The 26,100-nt window shown below is 58.4% G+C and overlaps 1 protein-coding gene and 1 long non-coding RNA gene across 3 annotated transcripts in view; one reads left to right on the top strand and one right to left on the bottom strand.

Annotated features, from left to right (window-relative positions):
- The window catches only part of PKP1 (plakophilin 1), a 48,289-nt gene extending 47,022 nt beyond the window's left edge, over positions 1-1,267 (bottom strand). Inside the window, exon 1 of one of the 2 annotated variants that reach the window (XM_070602502.1) lies at positions 777-1,267. In XM_070602502.1, coding sequence (XP_070458603.1) covers positions 777-978 — 202 coding nt within the window. In that variant the 5' untranslated portion in view covers positions 979-1,267. The remainder of the gene's footprint in view (positions 1-776) is intronic. The other variant, XM_008507036.2, reaches the window with a different exon arrangement.
- A 6,018-nt stretch (positions 1,268-7,285) lies between these two features.
- LOC103540443 (uncharacterized) lies at positions 7,286-13,156 on the top strand. The gene is made up of 5 exons (XR_011535368.1): positions 7,286-7,454; positions 7,807-10,590; positions 10,806-10,898; positions 11,322-11,406; positions 11,655-13,156. It is a non-coding gene; the product is annotated as an uncharacterized lncRNA (long non-coding RNA).
- Positions 13,157-26,100: the final 12,944 nt, after the last annotated feature.

Raw genomic sequence — 26,100 nt, 5'->3', positions numbered from 1 at the left:
CCTCATTCCCGGTTGTCCCCTAAGACACTTAGTCCTGCTTAAGACGAGCAGAGCAGGCAAAAGCCGGTGAGAAAGAAGCCTCTGCATTAGCCACTGGGGAAAGAGGGCATCGCACAGCCCAGGGCCCCTTCCTGGTCCTCAGGGGACACACTGCCCTGGGGTGACCTTCCAGCCAGACTTGCCTCTTCCAGGCCTGAGGCTCCCGCTAAGGTGCTGCGAGTTCCAAGGGCTCTCCTTCTCCCTGTGCCACCTTCCTGTCCCACAGCGCCGCCCTGAGCCCCACCCGGGTCTCAGTAACTCCCTCCTCGGCCCGGCAGCCATGCTCTGGCCCCACCTGGACCAGGATCCCGCCGGCCTGGGCGCACGCTGCCTCCTGAAGGCGCAGTGGCACGCGAAGCCCAGGGGACGATGGGGCGGGTGAGGGTGGCCACCAGGCGAGCCCAGGGCCGCGACCCCCAGGGGAAGTGGAACACAGCATGATACGGGGGCTGTGGCCCGAGCAGGATGGGGAAGAGAGAGCCCTGGGGCGGAGAACGGCTCGGCGCGCTGGAGGGACGCTCCGGGCGGCGGTGTCCCGCGGCGAGCCGGCCGTGAGCACACCCTGAGCTCCTGGAGCCCGCGCGCCAGTCGGGGGGCCGCGGCCCCACCGGGCGGAGCCCCGCGCAGACCCTGCCTCGCGCCGGCACCCGCTCACCTCCCTGCAGCCCCGGGACGCGCGCCCCTCGGTGGCCGCCGGCGGCCGCGGCGCTCCGGAGCGGGGCGCACGGAGCGTTTACCTCGGTTGGAGTGGCTCAGGGTGGACGACTGGGAGGACTTGGACTTCTGCCGCTTGACGGTCATCATGACCTGCTCCTGCACGCGCTGCCGGCCCGACGTGCCCGTCTTCATCTTTTGGTCCGACGGCAGGGCCAGCGTCGAGTTGTCCTGGTCCTGGAAGCATTCGTAGGCCAAGGCGGTCTTGAGCGGCGAGGGGTTCATGGCGGCGGAGGCGCGCGGGCCGGCCGGGGCGAGCGGGGCGGCGCGGAGTGCGGGCGGCGGCGGAGCGGGCTCGGGGCGCTTCAGCGGCTGCCTATGGCCATAGAGCGAGGGTCCGCGCGCGGGGCCGGCTGCTGCTCCTGGCGCCTCCGCCCGGCTGTCCCTCCGCGGCACTGGCGCGGCCCGCCCTCCGTCAGGCTGGATATACCGCCCTGCCCTGCGCCACCCCCCGCGCTGGCTGCGGGCTGCAGGGCCCGCGCTCCTGGGGGCAGGGCCGCGAGGGCCGGGGGTGGGCCGGCCGGCCTCCTCCTGCCGCTCTTCCTTTCTCTCTTCCTTCCTTCTCCCCGAGACTTGCAGGAGGCGAGGCCCCGGGAGACGCCCCTCGGTCCTGTCCCTGCTCGCTCACGGGGAAAGTATGTGCTCGCCTTGGGAACCGAGACAGACTTCTCTCTAGGAAAAAAAGGAGTCTTTCTTTCTTGACGGGGCCCCAGGACAGCCAGATGCCCCGTCCCCCTCTGTCCTGGCGTCATGGAGGAGACCAGCCCTGTCGGTGGGGGCTCCTAGGATGACAGCAGGAGCACAGCCTCTGTCCAAAGGGAGCGCTTGATTTTATGGATCAACCCACTTGCTCTAAGGCAGCTTCCAATCTACAGGGAGTGGGGTGGGGGCATGAAGCCCACACCCAGGACAGACGAGATGCAAAACCACCAAGCAGGGCACCTGTCATGCGTGGGTCTGCCAGGGGAAAAGGCCATGTGAGCAGTGGGTCCTCTCTGAAACTCCAGACTTAGCCCCTAAAACAGATGCCTGGCCCATGCTTTCTTTTTGGTTAGTGCGCATGAGTTGATCTGATCCCAGCGACGCTGTGGACAGAGCGCTGCCCCGTCCTTCTGTGCTATCCTCTCCCCTCCCTTGCTCTATCAGACAGCGCTCCGCTGCCATTCACAGGGTTTTCACCGCCAATTTTTTTGGGGAGTGGGCAGCCAGGTCCTTCTTCCTAGTCTGTCTTAGTCTGGACACTGCGCTGAAGCCTGTCCACCATGGGTGACCCTGCTGGTATCCGAAATCCCTGCGGCAGAGCCTTCAGCATCACAGCCGCAAGCCGCCACCACAGTGTGACCATCAACAGACGGGGGGTGTGGTTCCCTGACCAGAAACGAACCCAGGCCACAGTGGTGAGAGCCCCAAATTTTAACCACTAGGCCACCAGGGCTGGCTCCGGCATGTATAAGGGGTTCAATAAAAAAATATTTTGAATGGATGAATGAGTGGAGGCTTGCTGCTTCCAGGAAGATCAAGTCTAACTTGAATCGTACCCAGACCCTGTGTGAAGATCTGGGATGTCGCCTAACCCGTAGGACTACCCACCACAGACTTTCTGTCTGAGGACTTGTGTGTGTGTTCTCCCATACACCAGCCCCCCCCCCACCCTGGGACACATGTACGGTGATGCTTCATTCATGCCGCATCGTCCTCAGGCACGGAGGCAGCCCACACCGGGGAATCTGGCGTGTAACAGGAACCGAGCATTTCTAAAGCTATGTCGATGGAAAGCTTTCTAGAAGCCATCACACTCTGCCTTTCCTCCTTAAGCACAAGATCCTGAACATAGTTTGTGCACTTCTTGAGAGCTCCGGGTTCCCGTTCTGGACATCCTTTAGTGAAATGCACAATAGAGCAGTCCGGTCAGCATCTCAGTCTTCGAGTCTCCTCCAGCCGTGTTATGCTCCCACAGCTGTCACTTCTGCTGTCATCCGTAGCTGTCACTCACAGCTCACACACGTCACTGTTAGCTGCCTTTCTCATCGGCGGAGGAAGCACCATCAGGATCTACGCTTGTTGGGAATTATATAAGGAAGGATGGCGAAGCCTGAGTGACAGGCTCAGGGACCCCACGAAGGTCCCCATAATGCGGTCCTGGGAGCCACGTGCAGAGCAGAATATTAGAAAGCAGATCATAGCTTCCAATAGAAATAGTTCTATAATTGTGGGTTCTGTTCCTAAGTTTGTGTCAAATAAACCAGAGATGTGATCAACAATACGTCACAGATAGGAAAGTTTAACACCCCTAAACCTCTATCATCACTTAAAATGTTAGGATTCTGCGTCTGGCCGTAGACCGTCAGGGCTGGAGGGAGCCCTGGACGTCACCCAGCACCCAGCCCAGCCTCTGCGTTTTTCTGACGAGCAGAGGAGGCAGCTTACCCGCGGTCGCCTGGTTAATACGTGGCAAGGCCTCCATTCTAATCCGGCCAGGTGACTCCTGGGCCAGTGCTCTCCCGTCCACACTGGCTGCCTCCCCTATAAAAGTCCTATAAAGTGGGCATTAAAGTGCAGGGCACACCGATGACCTCGGGCCCCGATGTGCTGTAAAGTATTCATGACAGCACATATAAACAGGCTTCTATTGTGTCACACATCTTGCCTATCCAAAACCTAATGTGCCAGCTACAATAAATGTTAATTATGTCTTTAAATAAGGACAATTTTGCTGCCTTTAGGAGGTAGAAGGGCCTTGAAAGAGGTGATTGGAGTGGCCCGTGTTGCTGTAAAAGGCCATCCTTAGCCCCTGGAAGCTGAAACTGATTGCCTTTAAAATTGTTTCCAGAGAGGAAATTCAGTTTTTCTAGATGCTTCTCTGTTCTTTTGATATTGACAGTGTTTTGATATATTGATAGCAACAGCAAGTATTTGCTGGGATCCCGTGAGCATCACGCCTACGAACCAGGCGTGGCCCCGGGCCCTTGACACAGACCATCTCACCTGAGTCGTTACAACCATCCTGGGAGCTGGGTACCAGCAGCATCGTCTTCCTTTTTCAGATGAGTAAACTGAGGCTCAGCGGGGTTGCCAAGCTGGTAAGCGGCAGAGACAGGGAGCCCGGATCCAGAGCCGGGCACTCAGAGGCAGCCAGGCTCTCTCCTTGTGACTTCCCCATGACAGGCAGCGGCTCAAAAGCCTTCCACGGGTCGTCCTTTAACAGCATCCCTTTCCATCACATGGTGCCAAAATCAGGCCACCCGGGTCCTGCTTCCAGTTGTGTCCCCAACTAGCCTCACGATGTTAGACAAGGCCCCTCCCACGTCCCCCGCACCAAATCTGCCAGCTGAGGAGGGACCTTTGACAGCTCCCCAAACCCTCCAGAATTTGGTGTCGAGGATGGGGTTTTCAGAGCAGGCGACCTAGAAGCAAGTCCTCTGGGCAACGTTACTTCTGTGCCTCCTCCCCCGATGTCAAAGCGAAGGGAAATCTGGAGGGGACGGGGTCGGGGGCTCACCCCGCAGAGACACGCGGGCACCAGCGGCAGGCCCACTTTGCAGACGTTATTATCCAAACCCCATAACCCCACCCGAGAAGGTATTTTGCAGGTGAGGAAACACACTCAGAAAGGGTAAGTCACGGTGAAGCCCAGATCTGAGCCGAGGTCTGCTTCCTACCTGGGAAGGAAGAGCGCGGGGCCCCAGGTCCGGCCCAGGTATATTCGGGCCGGGCGGTTGGCTGGGGGTCGAGCGCTTGGTTGTAAGCAGCAGCAGCCCAGGCTTTTCCATCACTCTCTCTTCTGCCTGAGCCCCACCCTGCATGGCCCTGCCTCAGAAGCAGGCCACGAGACTCATCACGGGAGCTGAGCTCTGAAACGGCATGCTTTCTGGTGACTCTCAGAACATGGACTTAGATGGTGGAAAATTCCAATGGGTGTGGGTTAATTCGTGGGGGGTAGTCTGGGGAAAGCTTCCTGAACAAAGTTAATCTTTTCTTTCCTTCTTTCTTTCTTTCCTTTTTTTTTGGTGAGCAAGATTGGCCCTGAGCTAACGTCTGTTGCCAATCTTCCTCTTTTTGCTTGAGGAAGATTGTTGCTGAGCTAACATCTGTGCCAATTTTCCTCTATTTTGTATGTGGGATGCAGCCACAGCATGGCTTGATGAGCAGTATGTAGGTCCGTGCCTGGGATCCAAACCCATGAACCCTGGGCCACTGAAGTAGATCACGTGAACTTAACCACTAAGCCACTGAGTCGGGCCCCTGAACAAAGTTAATCTTGACTTGATTCTGAAACAAGATGAGTCCATTTTCATCCTCAAACACATTGGAAGTGAGTGGGGCTCTGATTCTCTTTGCTGCCGGCCCTACAGCATTAATTGTGACTGTCTTTCCATCCCAGTGCTCCAGGCCAGGAGTGTTCACGGGAAGTAAAACGTCCTGTGACCTCAGGGCTCACTAGAAGTGGAATGTGGATTCATTTATTCAACACGTAACTATGAGTGTCTGCTCTGAGCCAGGCCCTGTCCTAGGCAGCGAGGATGCAATGGTGAAGACAACCACATTCCTGCCCTATGGACTTGCCTCCGAGAGATGGGGGGACTGAAGGCTGGGAGGAGCCTCTGGGCTCCTGCCGCTTCCAGGAGTGATGGGGCTGAAGCCCTTCCTTGCTCAGTTTCCAACCTTCACCTGAACCCCAAAGGATACAGACTCTCCCAGGATGCTGGGAGAGGTAACCTTCCTTTATGGCCCCACCTTATTCGGTCCCGTCCTTCTTCATCGACCCCTGTTCCAGGCACCTGTGAACTTCCGGAACAGCAGCCAGGGGCCAGCTCCCTGCTGTCTGGCCTTTTCCAGCTGAGTCCCTTTGGTCAGCTGGCAGGCTCCTCCACGGCTGCCCGACTCCAGAACCTTATAACCTTCCCCAATCTTTAACTAGCCTCCCTTATCATTTTGTTCCCTATGAGCCCTCAGCCGCCCACCCCACCCTGGGCGGATGCCTGCCTCTGCGCCTCTGTGCATGTGCTGTTCCCTCTGCCTGAGCACTCTGGGTCACATAAGCCTGTACCGAACTCCTGAGTGGGCTACACGCCACACCAGTGCCTGGGGAGAGAACGGGAGAAAAGCCAGTCCTGCTCTCATGGGGCTCACCTTCCAAGGGGATGCACAGAGTACACTTATAAAGGAGCTATGATACTCAGTGCTGAGAAGGAAGCCAGCGAGAGGCTGACGGAGAATCCAGGGGGGCGACACTCACCACGGTGCTCAGAGAGGGGCAACAGCTGAGACCTGGAACTCCAGAAATAGCTGCCCAATAGGAGCGGGGGCAGGTGCCTGGGCAGAGGGGACAGTGGGCTTGAAGGCCGTGAGCCGGGCACATCCTCGGAACCGACCCACCAGCATGGCCTCCGTACAGGGTTGGAGGGTGCACAAGATGGACAGAGGCCGGCGGGCTGCGCCGTCCTGTACAACCTCCCGTGATGATGGAAATGTTACGTATCTGTGCTGGCTGTTTAAACCAGTTAAAGTTAAATGCAATAAAAAATTCAGCTCCTCGACGCACCAGCCACATATCAAATGCTCGAGAGCCACGTATCACTGGTGGCCACTATGCCGGACAGCACAGGATCCTGCTGCATCTCCAGACCCCTGTCCGGGGTCTGAATTTCATGTCGATCCTATTTATCCTTACTGAGGAACTCCCAAAGGGAACTCAGACGCTCTCCTGGGTGCCTTGTGACTGGTGCTTACCTGGGGAACAGCCCCTGCCCCACGCCACCGTGTTCATGGGTCTATCCAAACTTGAGCCTGAGGGACACGATGTGTGCTGTTTATTTCCCCATCATCCACTTTACTGGTACACACTGGGTGCTCAATTAATGTTTATTTGGTGGAAGTGAGTCCACCCTCTTGCTCCGAGGTCCCTTATCCAGGGCCGCTGTGCCTGGAAGGTGCAGAGGGCGTACAGGGAGGCTCCCAGCCATGGACAGGGAAGGGAAAATGGAGGCGATGGAAGAGCAGAGGCTACTCCCCATGCCCTTTGGAGACACCGTGATTGGAAGAGCCGAGCATATGACCTTGGCTCCCCCATCCGTGAGGGCGGGACTCGAGGGCTGGCCTGTGCCCTTGCCTTCCAACCCTGCTCTGCTCTGGAAGGAGCTGAGCGGGAAGGCCTGGCAGTGGGAGGAGAGAGCGAGGGGGCGGGTACAGAGGTCTGAGAGCAGGGTCTGGATGAGTCTGAGGTGGCTGGGCAGAGGCAGCTAAGGGGCGAGGCCAGGGTGTGTACCTGGGCTCCCCCGAAACGCCAGAGCTCTCTGAGCTGCCGTTCTGGTCTCTCTGGGTGGGGTGGGTGGGGTGGCAGCCAGGGAGGGAGCGAGGGCAAGTGGTGAATAACACCAGTGCCCCAGCCCGTCCCAGTCCCAACGGCTGCAGTCAGCACTGGCTGTGCTCTGCGCCCCGCCCCCGGCCCACCCCAGATTCCAGCTCTGTGCTCCAACGATGCTGGCGTACCCGGACCTGCCCTTCCATCTGCCCCTCCTCTGCCAGCAGTGCTGTTTGGCAAACCCCTGGTGCGACTAGGGCTGGGCCTGAGCCCCAGCTGCAGGATCCTGGGGCGCCGACAGCTCCCTGTGGGACGAGAAGCCGCTGGAGCACAGACCCCAGGGCCTTCCCCGGGACGCGGCCTGGAAAACAAGAACAGGGGCTTTGAGAGAACCAAGCAGGTTGGCTCTCCAGCTTTGCTACTGTTAGCTGTGTGCCCTTGAACATGCCCCTTAACCTCTCTGTGCCTCAGTTTCTTCCTTTGTAATATTAAGTGAGTAACACCTACCTCACAGGGTTCTTGTAACCATAAATATATTAAAAAATATACTAAGTGTCTGGCACAGTGCTGGATACACTGTGGAATCTTAATAATAAGCAGAACTCCTTGCCTCCTCCAGCAGCTGCTCCTGGCCTCCCGTCTAACCGCCATCTCCTCCACCTGCCTCTCTACACTGTCATCCAGGCCCCGTTCCCCTCCGTGTGTCTCTCCTGCATCTCAGAGCCTCAGATGTTCCTCCCGCCTCCTTCCAGGTCCTGCTCGCAGCCTCTCTCTGACGGCCTCCGCCTCTGCTCCTGTCCTGGCCCAGCACTGTTGTCACTGTTGTCTACAATGCGGCTCTGTTGATACTGCCCTTGGACGCTTCAGAACCTCAGAGGTGGAGGGGACCTTAGGGGCCATCTGGTCCAGCCCCTTGATTTGTCACAAGAGGCAACCGAGTGCAGAGTGGCACGGGGACGTGGCCCTGTGAAGGCCTGGGTGTCCGGGTCCTGCCTCCCCCACCATGGGGACATGGGCCCCTCTCCCTTTGGAGGAGATTGTGGGTGGAGGGCTGGGTGACAAGCCCAAGACTTAAAGGGAAGCCAAGGCAAGAGAGGAGCCCGGAGGCGGTCCTGGAGGGGCCACTCCCGCTGCCCCGTGCTGGAAGGATCACCAGCACCCGGGGGTGGAGCAGGGCCCAGGGAAGGGCCATGGGAGCCGAGCCGCAGAGCTGGCAGGAGCCTGGGGGGTGCGCCCAAAGAGCCGAGCGGGCCCCTGTGCTCTGTCTCACAGTCACCTGCCCAGCCCCAACCCCAGCCCTGCACGGCCTCGATGGTAATTTGATGAGTCACCCGCCCCCGCCTGCAGACAGGGCAGCCACACCCAGGGCAGCTGGCACCCCGGTGGTGTTTCTGCTCAGAGCTGCTGGGCCGGCAGCCTGCCAGGCCACGGCTGGGCACCGATGAGGAGCCAGGACGCTAAGAAACCTGCTGAGTGGCAGAACTTGCCGTCTGCGTTGCCCCATCTCCATGCCAGGGCCTCCTTCGGACAGCCCGGCCCAGGTGCCTTCTTGGCAGGCCAGTAACAAGCAGTGGGCCTGGCATCTCCCAGATCTGTGCTCTGTGGGGCTCTGGGCTTCAGGCTGCTCCCACCGGCTGGGCCTAAGCAGGGAGCCAAGACGGTCAGGTGTGACCCCCTCTGGCTGGCAGGGCTGCTGCTCCATCTCCGCCTGTCAGATCCCATCCTGGCCCAGGTCTAATGCTCCCTCCTCCTGCACAGGCCCCCAGATGCCCTGAGCTCCCCCAACCCTTAGGGTAATTGTTCCTCTCTGCCACTTAGCACATGGCGCTTCCCCCGGTGCACGGTGAGCTCTTGGCCTCACCTGCAGGCTTGCTCCAGGGCCCCGGGGAGCGCACTGACTGGGTGACTGCTCATCCTGTCCATCGACATTCCATCTGCATGTTCTCTGACAACATCCCTGAGACCAGACGCCCCCTTCGGCATCTTTCTTCTCCCACCTCCCCCCACCCGCTTTTCAGGCCCTACCATCACGCCAGAGGCCTCCACTTCAGGCCCTACTGGGCTGGGGCTGGACCTGGGCCCATTTTGACAAAGAGGCTCAAGGAATTGGGGGTTTCCATGGCACCTTGACCCTCCAGCCATCCCCTGTCTTGGCTGTCCACTGGCCGTGGCAGCTGCTGAGGGAGCAGGGCGGACAGGCCTGGGTCCTGGAGCGCTGGGGGAAACTGCTGACTTCCCTCCTTTCCAGCGGGGCCTCCAAACCCACTTTGCATCTGCTATTCCTGGCCCTTGGCAGCCCCTCCTGCTCCAAGGAAGACCCAGGTGGCCTCTATCTTAGATTCTGTCCCCCACCCCACTGTCTTGGAAACTGGTCAGCCAAGCAGGAATCACTGGCATTTGGCAGCAAGAAGGGTCAGCTCAGGACGCCCCCCGGCAACTTCTGAACCTCAGCATAAGCCAGAGATGCCTGCTGCACCGCTCTCAGCTCCAGCCCAGCTCCGGAACGCAGGCTGCGGTGAGGAGGGCGCTGGGCAGCGGGGCCACGGGACAGCAGACAGAATCTGGAGGCCTCTTAGGAACCAGGGAACTCTGGAGACCCCAGAACTGTGGAAGGCAGGGCTGTGGTCCAGGACAAAGGGCTCTGCTCTTAGTGCTGTGAAGGGAAGTCGTGCCACGACCCTCGGAAGAGTGGGTGCCCTTTGGATGGCTTGCTGGCGTGGGTGATGCCTGCCTCCACTTCCTCCTTTGTGTGCGTAGAGGCAGGACAACGTTTCACATCGACGTCGTTCTTTACAGTCTGCCAAGTAGTCTCCTGTCCTTTATCTCTTGGGTTGTGCCCATCAATTCCCCGAGGGAAGTGCTTGCCCCGTTATGACCCCTATTGTAAGGACGGGGAGACTGAGGCTCAGAGAGGCTGTGTGACTTGCCCAAAGTCACCGCTGGTTAGTGGCAGAGCTGTCTCAGAGTTTCATCCTACAAATCCGAGTCAGGTGCTTCTCCTCCACACCACGTGCACACAAGACATGTCTGGGGTGGAGAGATGCTGGAATGCACGGTCTTCGGGGTATGCTGTGGCAGGGTGAATGGTGGCCTCCCCCAAAAGAGGTATGTCCATGTTCTAACGCCCGGGACCTGTGAATGTGCCCTCGTTCGGGAAAAGGGTCCTTGCAGGTGGAATTAAGTGACAGATCTCAAGATGAGGTCATCCTGGATTTAGGGTGGGCCCTGAATCCCATGGCAAGTGTCCTTCCAGGAGACAGACAGGGGCAGATTGGGGACACAGAAGACAAGGCCATGTGAAGATGGAGGGAGAGACGATAGAGATGCTGCCTCCAGCCCAGGATGCTGGGAGCTGGAACGAGCATGGGATGGATTCTCTCGCAGAGCCTCCGGAAGGAACCGCCTTGATTCTGGATCTCTGGCCTCCGGAACTGTGAGAGCATAACTTTGTGTGGTTAAGACACCGAGTTCGTGGTCATTTGTGTGGCCACCCTGGGAAACAGAGACTGTGACTCCGAAACTCTCCCAGTCACCTGGTATGAGCTGTCAGCTGCTCAATGAACCCACTTAGCACGTGGCCGGGGTGGGGGTGTGAGAGCCGGGACGGGCCCGGGGGCCCCGGAATGACACAGCCCCTCCGCGATGGCACCACCCAAGGGCCAGCCGGCTCCCGCCTGGCCCCGGACAGCCAGCCTCTCACCCTCAGCCCCTCCTCCTTTGCCACCCTCCCTTTGGTTTGGTTTCGCTCCAGACCGAGAAAAGAATGATGCTCCAACAGCTCTGGGAAAGGTGACTCGGCCTTAGGAGACGTCACCCCTCCGGCAGGAGGCATTTATGGAGCCAGGTATGCCTCTGCCAGGAAGTCCGAGGGGCCCAGCAGCTAATAACCGCCAGGCTCTCGGCCCTGGTGGGGCATCATTCCATACTGCTCCACTTAATGGTATGTCCTCAGGCAGTCGACGCGGCACAGCCACCGTGAAACATAATAGGACCTTGTCTTTCTATGGGGCCTTTCATTCTGAAAACCAGGGCAGTTTTAGCAGCCTTGGGAGGCCCCCCCATATTCCCTTTTCAGACGGGTAAACTGAGGGACTGTCGAGGAAGGGAACCAGCCCAGGGCTCTGGTCGGGTTATCCATCAGCGCTACTGGCCTAGAACTGGATTCTGAAGGTCCATCTATCTCCCTCATTGGTCGGGTCTTCCAGGATTCAACAGGAGGCTTAGTTTTTTCTTTTTGTTTGTTTGTTGTATTTTTTTTTTTCCCCAGAAATGTCCTTTGGATTTGCCGTACCTTCTTGGAGGTGGTCAGAAGGGGGCTCAGCCAGCCTGCCCAGCTTAAGGAGCAGCGGGAGGTGAGTGGGCACAAGACCATGGGTCCTGAGGTGGAAGGAGCCCTGCCCTGGGAGACCTTGGTTCCTCACTCCACCCGGTACAGAGCAGAGCTCTGGGCCTGGCCTGGCCACCAATTTGCTGTGTGACTTTGCACAATCATTTGCCCTCTCTGGGTTTCAGCTTCCCAGAAATGTAAAATGGTGGTTGGGGGGGAGTGGAGGCTGTAAGACAGTACTTCTCAAATCTTCATGGGTATCCACTCACCCAGGAACCTCAATAAAATGCAGATTCCGATGCAGCGGGCCTGGGGCCGGGCCCACAACTCTGCCTTTGCAACCAGCAGCAAGCTGGTGCCGTTGCTGCCGGTCCTCAGCCCACACTCGGAGCAGAGAGTCACCCAACCGCCACCTGTGAAATGCCATCGTGTCATTGCCACCACCATCCCTGGGGTGCCGTTTGAAGAACAAATTCCCTTGTTTTGTATCAGGGCGCTTTGTAAGCTGTGAAGTCCTGTACAATTATGTATTTCTGTAAAAAGATGACCAAGAATATGATTGAGCGGCGGTATTTGAAGCCAAAGGACTTGGTTTAGGACCAAGTTCTAGCTCCTCTCACCAGCTAAGGATGTCTTAGGTGAACACCTCCTTTCTCGGAGCCTGTAAAGTGGGGACGATGGTGCTACCTCACGGGCTAGCTGTGAAGATAAATCAAACGCAATCATCGAGGGAAACAGCAGCGGGAAGAGCCCGCACACGGGAGACACCCGGTCGCATTCTTCCTCCTGACCATTGTCCCGTTTACAGGGTGCGAACGGTCGGGGGAGGCTGCCGCTCTTCTTTCCCCTCTCATCCTGGAGTCCAACCTGCCAGGTCGTGATGTAAGGGCCACTTGGTCCCCAAGGTCCGCCCAGGCTGCTCCATGTTCCAACTGTCCTGGAGGCTGGACCACCAGTTCCTCTGCCGCGTCCCTGAGGGCGCGTGTGCCTCCACCTGCAGCTGCCCGGGGGCCTGTGAGCGAGACCTCAGCCACCGCCTCCTGGAGCTGGGGGTTTGGGCAAGAGGGAGGCCAGCAGTTCAGCGTTTCGTTTCCCTTGGGAAACTACCTGCTGCCTGAAGGTGCTTGGGGTTTGGCGGGAGCGCGGTCAGTCTCCATGGCGATGAGGTTTGTGGGTGTAAGCCAGCGGTGAGGGCCTGGCGCCTGCTGGATGGGGGGGGCAGGCTCAGAGCTCCCACCCGCTCCCGGGCCTACACGGAGGGGTCTTCCGCCCACAGTGGCTTTTCCTCCACCCCCACCCCCAGCATCCCGCCCCCTCCACAGCAGGAGCCACGCGCAGGTGGGCACTGGGACAGCAGACACGGCCGTGTGCAGCCCTGGAGAGGCTGCCGGGCGTCAGCTCGCTCGCAGCCGTGCACTGGAGTCTGGTTACGCCTGAACAGGACAATTACCGTAATTGCTATTTGCGCTGATGACACTGTCATCATCAGTCTGACAATGGGATGGGCATTACGCACCCCAACCAGCCACAGCACAGCAGCCTGCCGCAGGCCGGGGCCCCAGCCACTGGAGAGGAGGGCCCAGGCGGACCCCGATGCCCAGCCCAGGCCTGTCGGGACCCAGGTGCACTCTGCACCACACTCCAGGCCTCCGGCGGTCTCTGACCATGAGTGGGATGTCTCTTAGCTTCTGCATATGAAGGGTAGGTCTGCAGATGGGTGATGTTTACATAGTATACTTAAATCTGCAAAAAAAAAACCAACAAAAAAAGATAAATGACCTTATTGTCTGTACCCAATCCTATGGAACTCACAGTTGCCCTTTTCTGATTCTGTTGAGGGCAGGGGATCAACAGCAGAAAATGAACCAGCCTTCCCACTTACGGTAACTGGGAGCTTATTTCTAACAGTCGCTTTTGTATTCATCACAGGTCATTGGGTGAGTGACCAGTTCAAAATTAAAACTCCTGGTCAGGGCTGTTCCTGCCTGGCTCCCGGGAGCCCTCGTGGTATTGAGGGTGGGGTCTGCATACTTCCCTCTGCCCCTATGCAGGTCCTCTGTCGTGCCTGGGCCCAGGCCCTGTGCTTGCTCCCAGTGAACGTGGCCATCTCCCCTGGTGGCCAGACCCCATCTCAGCTCTCACTGGTCCTGAAGATGCCCTGAGTCCCGGTGATGACAAAAACTCTATGCCAGCCTGCAAGGGCCACCTGTAGCCTCTGGCTGCTGTGCCCAGCCCAACGGTGGCTCCTTGGCAAACCTGCCAGTCCGCACCCTTGGCCTCCTTCCCAGCTTCCTCAGGGGCCCGCAGGACTTCAGGATGCCCCACAAGCCCCATGAAGGCCGTGGGGGCCATGGGGCACGATGGCAGGATCACCTCTCTAGAGGGTTCCCATGGTCATTCGTAATCTGCTGCTCTGTCCCTTTCTGATGTGAACCGTTGGACTTCTCTGAGGGGCTTGCAGTTTTCTAGGTCCCCGTGCTAAGAAGCTGGGAGCAAGAACCCCAGCAAACCTCTCTGGGCGTTCCCACCCCTACTTTACACTTTCCTCTCTGCCCTGTCTGGAGCCCTGTGGGGAAGGGGGTAGGCCAGGACCCTCCCATCTCCCCTGCCTTTTCTGCCCCCTCTCCCAGCCCACACAAGGGTTTTCTCCTTCCTCCTCCCGTCTGGCAGAAGCTTCCTGACATCACCCCCTTTGCTATATCCCTCCCCTGGATTAATCTAATCACATGAGAATGGCAGGGAAAGGAAGAAAGAAGCCTGGATTGCGTCAGAAGAAATTTGAAAGCCAGCAACCGCAAGGTGCAGAAAGCTCGTAGGGACCCAGGCTAGAGGAACGAGCTGGGAACCGGATCCCCAGGGCTGGTTTGTGGCCCACACTGTTCCCTCCAGTTCTGCCTCTCCTGGGCAGAAAGATCCTGTGCAGAGAGAGGCACGTGGGAGCAGTGTGGGGAGATCTGGGTGGTGGGCGAGGAGGCAGCTGGCACAGAGGTTGAACAGGTCTTAGGTGCCACACAAAGGAATGTGCACACTGGTATCCGGGAGCCATGAAAGCATATTGGGGTCTTTTTTGAGAACGACCCTTCTTTCCAGTTTACGCGGATATAGCAGCAGCGGGGCGCCAGGAGCCCCGTTCCTATGGTGTGGCCCTGCCCCAGGCCGTGGTTGACCGCTCCAGCCTTACCTCAACTGCTCAGAACATCGTGACCCTGAAAACAGAACTGGAACCACACGAGAGCAAGCCCCTCGGGGGCGGCCCCATTTTTACCCACGTTGACTGACAGACAGAGAACCCAGGGCATAGAGAGAGACACGAAAAAAGAGAGCAAAGCAGAGCCCAAGAGAGCAGAGACAGGAGAGGCCGTGAGAGTCCCCACGGATGTCCCATCCCTGATGCCAGGCTGCCCAGGGGCCTGGGGCAGCCTCCTGTTTGGGATACATGATAACTAATGAGGGTATGTTTTGAGCAGGGGAGGGGCCTGGGCCGTGGGGAAGGAAAACAATGATGACAGCACCTCCATGAGCAGGTGACGCTCTGCGCGTGGGCTCACATGATCGCGCACGGCCCTCCTGGCTGCCAGCCAGTGTCCACCCTGTCCCAGGTGCTCGCTGCAGACACTTCCCTGTGGACACGGCTCTGTGACTAATGGATCATCCTGGGAACCAGACGGGGGAGGGTCACGTACAGAGGAGTCTGACGGTGACGGGAAGAACCAGGTGGCCTGTGCACAAAGCAGAGGTGGCTTAGCTCTCCCCTGCCTGCCTGGAGCCCACGGTCAATGCAGGGAAGATGGGCATCTACCAGAGAGGGCAGGCTGCCCAGGAGAGGGCCCAGGACCAGCAGCAAGAGTGAGATGAGGCAGGCTCCCCAAGGCTCCTGGGCACAGCCCCCCGACCTCGGGAGGATGGTCGTTTCCACACACTCCTCCAGCCGGGTCTCCTGCCACCCGTCAGGCCTCTTCTTTAGCCGAGGGTTCTTCAATTGCAGAGCGTAAGGATCGCCTGGTGCTACTGCTTTGAAAAGGTGCATTTTAGGAACCCACTCAAGTCTGGGGTGAATCCTAGGAATCAGAATTTTCAAAGAAACTCCAGATCTAGCAAACTTTCCTTGTGTGGCCTAAAAATTGTGATAAAATACGCCAAACATAAAATTTACCATTTTAACCATTTTTGAGTGCACACTTCCATGGCATCAAGTGCATCGAATCACTGTGCCACCATCACCACCATCCACCTCCAGGACTGTTTCATCTTCCCAAAGAGAAACCCTGTACCTATTAAAAACATAAGTCCCTGTTCCCCCTCCCTCTGTCCCCTGACAACCACATTCTACCTTCTGTCTCTACGAATTGGACTACTCTGGGTCTTATAAGCAGAGTCACATGCTGTTTGTCCTTTTGTGTCTGGCTTACTTCACCGAGCACGTCTTCCCGGTTCATCCATCTGTAGCACGTGTCAGAATTTCCTTCCTTTTCAAGGCTGAATACTATTCCACTGTAGGTCTAGACCACATTGTGTTTGTCTATTTTTCCATCAGCAGACCCTGGGGGTCACTTCTGCTTTTCGGCTGCTGTGAACACAGGAGTGCAAACGTCTGCTCAGGCCCCTGCTCTCAGGCCTCCCGGGCGTGCACCCAGACCCTTCTCTCCCTCCTAACTCCGTCCTCTCATCCTTTTTGCTCCCATTACCTCCAGCACTGTCTGGGCTGCTGTCTTCCGAGCGCATCCTATTTCCCTCGCCTCTTCCGACCCCACCCACGCTTCCTGAAGGCCGACCTGGCAGGCGGGTGGGGGCTGTGCATAGGCCTGGGGGCCGGGTGGGGAGGGCTGGTGTCCCTATTTCTGAAATTCCCTTGTGCTAGGCTAGTCACCTACCTCTTCTCAACTTCCGTTTCCTCGTCTACAAGAGGAGATGCGTGAGAACTGCCTTGTAGGATGGTTTTGAGAGGACCAGTGTGAAGAGCCGGGCACTGAGTAGGTTTGCAAGAAACAGTGGTGTTTGTTGGAGTTATTCAAGATCGCTTTTCCCGACAGGGCGGATGTGAGGTGTGCAGCTCTGAACCCCGAGAGGATGGGATAAACCAAACCCCCTCCCCCACTGAAATTACCCCAAGGTTTTTGCTCCTTTAAAACTAGTTAGTGGCAGGCAAACTCTTGGAATTTCGCAAGTGATATTTTTTGAGTGAGCTCAGTTTCTCTAGTAATTTAAACACATCTTCTCTTGTTTTGTCCTCACGAAGCTCCCAGAACTGCTGTGGAGAATCCTCTGTAATTATAAAAAAAAAAAAAGTGTTTCAGGACTTGAAAGCTTAAAACAGCCCCAACTCCGCATCCTTCTGGTCAGACTCAGGCGTCCAGCTGTGTCCAGCAGCGTCCCAGGGACTGGAGAAGAAGGAAGCGTGGTCCTTGTCTCTGGGATGCTGCAGGCACGAGGGCAAGATTTCCATGCATGAGGCAACCCAGGGAACACTACGAGATGGAAGTGATTCATCGGCGTTATATCGGAGCTAACAGAGGGTGTGGACAGCTGCTCACATTAGCATGAGCAACACAAAAAAGAAATAGCACAGCAACTATGAGAATCTGCTCTGGGGGCAGGGAGACGGGAAGGAAGGGCCACGGCATGAAAAATCGTGGTGAAGAATCCAGTCTGGAAGAAAAGCTAAAGTGGAAACAGAAACAAAGTCCTCACTGGTGTTTCTTGTTTGAGAGAGTATGTTGATACAATGTGAACTCAACGACCAGACATAACAACACGGAAGGAGATGGAAAGAGATTGCAGGTTAGGAAAACAAATTGAGAACTAAATACAGTTCCTTATCTAACAAATAATTTAGGAGCAACAACAAACAAGAATAAAAATAGAACGCCACCAAGAAAAGGCTTGAAATCATCCTGATGCTGAGAAAAAGAGAGAGAAAAGCAATTAGAGAGAAGATAATGGGTTTGGAGGACAAAACGAAAATAAGCAAAGATCAGCGAATACAAGAATGATTAACATCCCTAAAGTAGAGAACCACACAAAGGAAGCAGAAAAGATATTTATGGATTCTGCACAGAAGCATTTTCCCTTAAATAAAGGAAGGGCTGAATTTACTGATGGGAAGGGCATGTGGCAAACCAGCAAGACACAGACAGAGAGAGCATCTCTGAAACGCAGCCTGTTTAAGTTACTGAACTTCAAAGCATAGAGCAATTTTCAGGCTTCCAGGCAGAGGAAAGAAGTCCTTCCAGGAGGAAGAACTCAGGTTCTCCTCAGACTTCTGCCCGTTCTCTCGAGGGCTCAGCCGTCCGTCTACGACAAATGTCACCTCTGATTTTCAAAAATAATTAATCTTCTTATCTGTAGGGGGATCTTAGAGGTACAGCTGCCTCTGTGGTTGAGAAAAATTTATCCAAGGTAGAATAACGCCTTCAGTTTTTTCTGTTATATGTAAGTACAAACAAACTTAACTTTTTCATGTTTTAAAAGCATGTGACATATGATCCCATTCTTTTACAGCTATTTCTGTTTATCTATCGTCCGCCTACCAGTCCATCTGTATTTATGCTTACAGACAGGTCAGGGCCAACGGTCAACCCGTATCTAGGTTGCTTATTTCTGGGTGGTGGGAGCTGGGGTGATTCATCGCTTTCTACTTTGCAGACTTCTGTGCTGTCTGAATTTTTGTAATAATCATGTACCATTTTGATAAAAAATCGTCAAAATCGCTACTTGGAAAGGTTAAAGGGAGTGTGGCCAAAAATCAGTCCTAGAGCGGAAGGGTGGGCCCATGGGCTGTTGGGGGATGGATACGCTGCCCCCTCCCCAGTGAGCGCAGGCTACCTCTCTGAGGATGGGGGTGGGGGGCTCTCCCGGAGGAGAAGATGGGGTGGGAGCTGACCTTGGAGAACCGGCAGGTGTGGAGAGCACCGGCTTGCCCGGCATTTCATGGATGACCTTACTTAACCTTCCTCAGTCCGTGGAGCGGGAAGGACCATCTCCATCCTGTGGATGACGACACTGAGCCCAGAGACGGAAAGTGGGGGAGGACACCGCAGACCAGGCACAAAGCAAGGGCAGAGCTCAAGTGCAGCTTGGAAGCTGACCAGCTGTGCCTGGACCCGGCCTCTGGGGCAGGCCCCCGAGGGGAGTGTGTCCCAGGAAGGACCTTGTGACTGTGCGTGAACCCAGCAGGGAGGGCCCTCAGAGCCGGGGTGTAATGGCCTTCAGGCTGGACAGGAGGGACCTAGGATCGGTGCCATCCCTCGCCACGGCAGACAGCATCCTGAGTGCCAGCGCCAGCCCCAGCTGCAGCGGGAGGTGTCTGCTTTCGGCCACAGGTCCCCCATGGTGATCCCCAGGCCCAAGAGAGGAGGAGCCACGAAGATGGGAGAGCAGAGCAGGTCCTGGCAGTGAGTACGCCCACCCGAGTCCACAGGGCACGCAGACTCAGCTCTCCTCGGGGTCATGCCCTGAGAGGCTGTCAAGGGCTCCTTTTGCCTCTCAAAAGGTCGTTAAGTCATTAATTACAGAGCAGGTGGCAATAAAATGGTCTGTCCTCCTCATCGGCCCCAGAGCCCAGGGCCTTGGGACCCACAGCTCGAGGGCCCAGTTTCGAGCGGCTGCCCTGGGAATCCAGGCTTCTCCAGCCCCGTTGAAACAGGTCATCACCTGAATGGCGGAAGTGTCACGGTCCGGGAGTCCTGGCCTCAAAGCGCAGCCGCACTGTGCACCCCTGGGCGGCCTTGGCGAACCCGGGTGGCCCTTCCCGCCGTAGATGGCAGGGAGTGACGCGTGGACCAGACACGTGGAGGGACTCAGAATGCCTTCTGAGAATGTGGGTCCTGTCCCCCGTTTGAAACGCATCCCTTCCCTCCCTATGGAAGGAGTTCCTGAACCCCACCCCTGCCTCCAGGCTGAAGCCTCCTCATGGACAAGCTGGAGGTGAAAAGGAGAGGTTTTGAAGTCCAATAAATTTTATTTAAATCACGGCTCTGACACTGAGGAGCCCTGTGACCCGGGCTGAGCTCCTCAATCTCCAAGAGCCTCAGTTTCCCCAGACATAGAGCTGATGCTGTCCGCCCCACACATCTACCGCTCGGATCACATGGGTTTGCGCAGAGGTCGTGCCTGACCCACGGCGGGTGCCTGACAAGGTCAGCCCTGCCTGTGTGTCGTGTTTGCCGAGTTCCTTCGCTGATCCCGACTCAGATCTGGGCTCAGGCCGGGGCCCTCGGGCGGTCAGGGGTCCTCCCTGGGCCGTTCCTTCACTTGCATTGAGGGGCTGCGAGTCGAGCACAACCCCCAGGCCTCTGACCACCTGACCCCACGCACAGGCCCAGAGGTCAGCCAGTCCCGGTGGCAGGGCTGGGCTGCGCAATAGGCAGAGCCTGGGATCCAGAGCGGGCAGAGAACCAACCAGAGACTCACTCAGATCATGGTGCCCAGCCAACGTCCCGTGAACCGCGCATGTCATTTAAATTTTCTAGCCATAGTACTTAAGAAAGTAAAAAGAAACGGGTGAAATTAACTTTAATAACGTATTTTACTTAACCTAATATATCCAAAATATTGTCATTTCAATACGTAATAAATGTAAACATGACTGAGACGTTTTAAATTATTTCTGATATGAGGTGTTTGAAACCTGTGCTCTGAGGCCGCGGGTGGTATCGAACGGCACAGCTTGTCAAGACAGAGACACCAAGGGTCTCACGGCGGGAGACTGGTGTGGACAGGAAACAATAACATATGCTTTCCTTCCCTCTTTCCTTCCTTCCCACCTTCCCTCCCTCTCTCCTTCCTCCCTTCCTTCCACACCCGTGAGCTCCTCCTCTGACCTCCACCAGGTTTCCTGCAGGCGACCCCCTCCCGCCCCCTCGGGCCCCCAGCCCATCACCATCCCCGCCATGTTCCTCCCACCCCAGCGCCCCGGGCCGGTTCCCCACCGCAGGGGCAGCTCTAGGCTACCTGTGAGGCCTCCAGCCCGTTGCTGCTGGCTCTGCTCTCAGCAGGTCCCCCACCGGGGGCAAGGGACAGAGAAAAGGCCTCTCTGGATCTTGGGCTCTGGGGGGAATTTGGGGACACGGGACACAAATCTCCTCCCCACATCTTCACTGAGCGCGTATTTACTGGGACAGCCTAGCGACAGGTGCAGGGGAGCGTGGTAAGCGGGCTGGATCAGCCCCTGCCCTCCCCAGGCTCCCGCCTCAGAGAGCAGCACACTTTCTTGGTGGTCGTGAGGGTTCCTGCTGGTCTGCAAAGAGCTGGAGAACCAGCCCCCCAGGAAGCCTGAGCAGCCCCTCTCCTCCTGACCTGTCCTGCCCGGGCTGCCCCTGGGCTCAGAATCCAGCACTCTGCTTCCCACCTGCCCCTCACGAGGTCCTGGGTCCACCAGCGCCGGGCCCCACCCCTCCACAGCCACCCTCAGGCCAGCCCAGGGGAGCAGGTCTGCTTGGTCACAGAGGCCTGAAAGACACTGAGTTCCCACCTCCTGCTGTCCTAAGGAAAGGTCAGGCTTCCTGGTGACAGCAGTCTCTGGGCAAAGACTACCCCTTTCCTGCCATGACACAGACTCTCTGCTTCATGCCTGGGGTGTTTGTTGAGTGACTATTGGATGACATAAATCTCCCAACACAGCAGAGGCACCCGTCTGGTTGGAGATTCTCCCACATGCTGGACTCCTCACTGTGACCTGCCGTTCCTGGAGGGAGCCAGGGGTGTGATCCTGGGCAGAGTCCTCTCAACTCTCTGAGCCAAATTGTCATCTGTATGAGGGAGTTGTAACAACCCACTTGTGGGATAGTCTTGGGGATAAAGGCTTCCAGTATATCAGTGAGTGCTCAGTCAATAGCTGGTCACTTCCTCTCCTTCTTTTCTGCTAGGAGATCCCCCCGCAAGGGACAGCCTGCCTACCCTCACCTCCCCCGTCACGGTCAGGGGGTATCTCGGGGTGACTGGAGGAGTCTGGGGGCCACACACCTCTCTCTGGAGCAGGCCCCATCACCAGGGACTTCGGAGCACGTGTCATGGAAGCCAAGCATCTTGCTGGGGCCCCTGGAGCTCCTGGGGGAAGGGGAGAGCATTGGTCCTGGTGGGTGGGGCTCTGGGCCCCTCATGCCTCATTCTGCCTGAGTGGCTCCACTTTTCTCTATTTTAAGTATTAAGGTTTCAAATATCATTGTTTGTAAAGACATTTCTGGTGCACGCCCCCCAAATTTGAAGGCCCTTCTTTATCGCCCCCTCATGTGGTAGAGAAACGGAGGCCTCGCCCCAGGCATAGCGAGAAGGAGGTGCAGGGCCCAGCCCTGAAGACAGAGCGCTCGTGGCTGCCCGTGGGCGAGCCCCAGCCCTGGACGGGAGGCTGTGACAGGCGGGGTCAGACCCCCAGAGCCGCTCCCAGGCCAGAGCAGGCTGGCCTCCCGGGGCAGCGCTCAAACCGAGCCTCAGCTCTCAGCACCCCGGGGATGGCCAGGACCCTCGGCTCCCCGCCTCCCTGGGTCAGGGGCCCAGGAAGCCTCTGTGCCAGTGGAGAGGGGAGCTGGGAGCTGCGGGCAGAGCTCAGGGGCAGGACCACAGAGCGGATTCAGCCTGGACCCGACGACTCAGTGGGGCTGTCTCTGGACACACCCTGGGCATCCAAGGCCCCCTCCACGGGGGAGAGAGTGTGAGGGACCCTGCGTCCGGGGAAGGCAGGTTAGTCAAGAAAAAGCTTCCCACGTACGAACTGGCACCTAGTGCTGAGTGCTAGAGGGACACAGGTGACTAGGACACAGGTGGCGCCCGCAGGTGACCGTTCACAGCGCAGATCAGTGGGGGTGGGGAGGGCTGCACTGTGTCTTGATGTGTACACATTGTACAGGCACTTGAGGTCTGCGTTTGACTGTATGTAAAACAGACTCAACAGCTAAAAGGAAAAAAATCGTCGCTGTGACAGACTCAGACGGAGGACGCTGTGAGCTGGGCCAGCAGACAGGTGCGACAGCAGCCTGAGAGTCAGGACAGCACTGGGAAGTGGGTGCTACTCCTCCTCAGAGCAGGGCCCTGAGAGGCCAATTCTCTGTCCAGAAGCCGAGGCCCTACACACCCATCTGTGCACACATTTTTACCAGAATCTGCCCCGCACAGGCCGCGCTCCCATTCACAGGCCACACCGAGACCTGCACCCGGCCAGGTCGAGGCTCACCCACTCTTGGTCCTTTTCCGCTCCTCAGCCCCTTACAGAGCCCGGGTGAGGCTGGGAGAATCGGTCCCTGAGTTGGAGAAGGAGGATTTGTCCACTGCAGCTCCGTTTTCCTACAGGCCACCAGCTGGTCTCCCTTCTCCAGAGGGCTGGGTCCCAGGCCCACCGCCCACTGGGGTAGTTGGGGGCCGTCAGGGGCGCCTTGCTGAGAGGGGCTCTGGGGAACACCCCAGGATGCTGCGGCCACCCCAGATGACAGGGTGTGAGCCGCCAGCGGCGTGGGGAGGCAGGCCGGGAGCCGTGTCTCATAGCTTGGGAAGCCAGGTGCAAGCGCAGACAGCTCCGATGACGTAGCTGGGGGGTTGGGGGGCAGGGCCGCTGCCACGGAGCTGCAGGCTGTCCCCAGGGTTGCTGCGCCCCCCAGGCAGGGGGTTGGGGGATGTCCCGCAGTGAGGGTTCCATGCACCTAGTGCACTCTTCCAGGGGGTCCAGAGCCTAGATCCTGGGCCTGGCCCTGGTGGGGAAGGGGCAGGCTTTCCTGACTCTGGAATAGGAGGGCTCCTGGGGGACAGCTCCCAGGGCGAGGCCAGGCCTGGGGGAGGGTTGATCCACTGGCCGCAGCCTCCAAGAAACAACAAAGCCACACCTTTTGCACCTGTAGCAGGTGAGAGCTCCCGTACCCCAGCTCCCTGGGCCGAACCCATCCCCTGACCTCCCTGACCTCTCGTAACTCCCAGGAGGCGGCCTGACTGGCCCCTGCCATCTGGGAACGTGAACAAGCCCGGCCTCCCCCAGCTCCAGGAGGAAGGCCAGCATTGTCGGACCCACCAGAGGAGGAGCAGAGCGCCCCAGGCAGGCCCCAGCCCCACGGGCGGTTCCGAGAGTTTGGCAATGCCTGTGATGCTGCCAGGATGAGCCAACGTGGACCAACTCCCTAATCATTAAAAAAAAAAACCTCAGGAAGGAGTTTGAAAGTGGTAAGCTCAGCAGAACTGGGGGCCTTTCCTCTCGCCCGGCAAGCCAAGCAGCAGAGGGAGGGGCCCGCCTGGGCCTCCGGGGGCCGTCTTAGTGCCGTCCAGGGTCCTGCTGCCCCAGGAGCTGCAGCCCGGCCTCCGCCCAGTTCTGCCGGTGGCTGCTCTGCCTGGTGCATCCTGCTCCCCACATGCGCTTATTCCGGGTTTTAGGCTACAAGTGAGCTGTCCTGGCTGAGGATGCCCGCAGAGATGGGACAGGAGAGCAGAGCTGCGCTGGGCACGAAGTGCTAGCTGGAAGCTCCCCAAGGCCACCACCCTGTGGATGGGAGACATGCTCCCCAGCCACACCACGAGACCCCCTCTGAGCAGGGATGCAGCTCGAGGCATGGTGGGGTGGGGGGTGCCTCCTGCTTCACTACGCATTTACTTGTGCATCTCCTCCGCAGTCCAGCCGTGAGCAGTGAGGCGCCCACGAGCTCCTAACCCTGGATGTGGGAACTGTTTAAGGAGTGGGGAAGAGGGGGTGAGGGGCACAGACGACAGGGCTGGGTTTCCTGGGCCGGGGGAGGGGGCACACAGGGAGGAGAGCCCCCCATAGAGAACTGTGGGGAGGGGGTGGAGACTGGCAGGGCTGGGACTGGCTCTAGGGTCTGGGGCTTTGTGGGGAGGACGGAGCAGGCAGGCGCAGCCCAGGGCGGTGAGGAGACCACTACGCTGGACCAGCCCTCCCCAAGCTGCGTGCATGCTGGTGGCTTCTAGCCAGGCTGCTCCTGCAGCATCAGAGCCAACGACCGACCGGCGAGAAGTACCTGCTTCTGCCCTCGGGGACCCCACCCTCCCTGAGCCCGTGCCCAGCCTGCGCCCCACGTCCCAGCCACCTCACCCAGGACACCCTGTCCTCGGAGAACCACAGAGCTTTCAGCAGCGAGGCCGCGCCCCTGAGGTGCCTCCCTCCTGGCCCCCCCACCAGCTCCATGGGCTAGGGTGGGCCAGGATGGAGGGAGAGGACCCCCAATCCATCCTCCGGGGAGGACGCTCGTCAGGCAGCCCCACGCCGGCTCCACGCCTGTGCTGCTGGTTAGGCCCGGCCCGGCCTCGGTTTCCTCTGTCGCCAGCTCTGTGCGCTCTTCCTTAGCCAAGGCTGAGCCCTGTCCCTTGCAGTCCTCTCCAGGACATCTGGCCGTGCCCCTGGCACCACTCCTTGACCCTCAAGGAGACCCCCAGCTTCGGACCAGGGAAGAAGAGAGGAGGGTCTGTAGCCTTGGCCTCGCCTCTGCTCCACCCTGTCCTCCCCGGTGTCCAGCACAGGGAGAAGAGGAAGTCCAGATTCTGCCCAGGATCCAGGATGGAAGGTGCCAGAGAGAGGTGCTGAGGACGGGCCGTAAGGAGGCCCTGCGGGCCCAGGGAGCAGCAGGAGAGGGAAGACGGCGCCAGGCTGGCCCCGCTGGTCTTGCCCACTGAGCCCACCCAGGGACCATGCAGCTGCTTCCTCACCCACAGGCCCTGCAGGACACCCAGACCCTCAGGGGTGTCCCCCCAACCTCCACCATGAGGGTCCTCCCAGTGAAACCCACAGCCTGACCCCTGACCTCCAGAAGATCATAGGCTGAGAGTCCACCCAGGCTGAGGGTCCACCCAGGCTGAGGGTCCACCCAGGCTGAGGGTCCCAGGCTGAGGGTCCATCCAGGCTGAGGGTCCATCCAGGCTGAGAGTCCACCCAGGCTGAAGGTCCCAGGCTGAGGGTCTATCCAGACTGAGGACCACAGGGCGGCGAGGGGTGGGGCCTGGAGAAGGAGACATCCTCTCCCAGGTCCGGGAACTGGGCTTCTGGGTCCAGCATTTGTCCCGAGAGACCTGGGGGAGGGCCAAGGGGGAGGGAGAACCTGCCGGTGTCCAAGACCAGAACCCAGCTCCAGCCCATCTTCCATCTCCTCCCCTGCTCCCCTAGCCCCAGGCTGTCCCCAGATGTCACAAAGGGCCCCTTTCTCCTTCCTCCACCTGCCAGCTCCCCCAGCTCCTCTGCAAAGCCTGTGCTGCCACCTGGTGGTCAGTCTGGGATGGCCTGCAGGTTGATCCGGGACTCGGAGGAGGGGCTGGGCCTCTCCTGTCCCCTCCCCCAGCCCTGCCCTTGCCTTCTACCCTGCAGCTTTCCAGGGCTCCTGGCGCTTCCGCTGCTGGCCCCCACTGCCCACCAGCTTCCCCTGCTCCAGCCGCCGCCCAGTGGTGTTGGAGAGCTGGGCCACACTGGCCTCCACCTGGGGGTGGGGAGATATTTAGGAATGACAGCAGCCCAGGAAAACAGTAGCAGGGGCCCCTCAGCCCAGCGCTCTGTCCGTGGTTATCTCCACGTGCAGACGAGGGACTGGGGTCGGGGTATTAAATAGAGTCCCCAAAGCCACACAACCAGCAGATGTTGGCTGGGGTCAACCCTCACTCCGGGACACCCAGAGCTTCCCCCTGTGGGGACACCCAGAGCAGTCGGTGGGGTACCCAGGGGTCCGCAGCCTCAGTCCCAGGACAGGCTTGAGCCTGGAGGGGAGAGCGGAAAGAACACTGAACTGAGAAGTTGATTTTAATTCCAGCT

This window comes from Equus przewalskii, chromosome 31 (assembly GCF_037783145.1).
Source record: "Equus przewalskii isolate Varuska chromosome 31, EquPr2, whole genome shotgun sequence".
Taxonomy (NCBI): Eukaryota; Metazoa; Chordata; class Mammalia; order Perissodactyla; family Equidae; genus Equus; species Equus przewalskii.
This window is presented reverse-complemented; position numbering and strand designations above follow the sequence as displayed.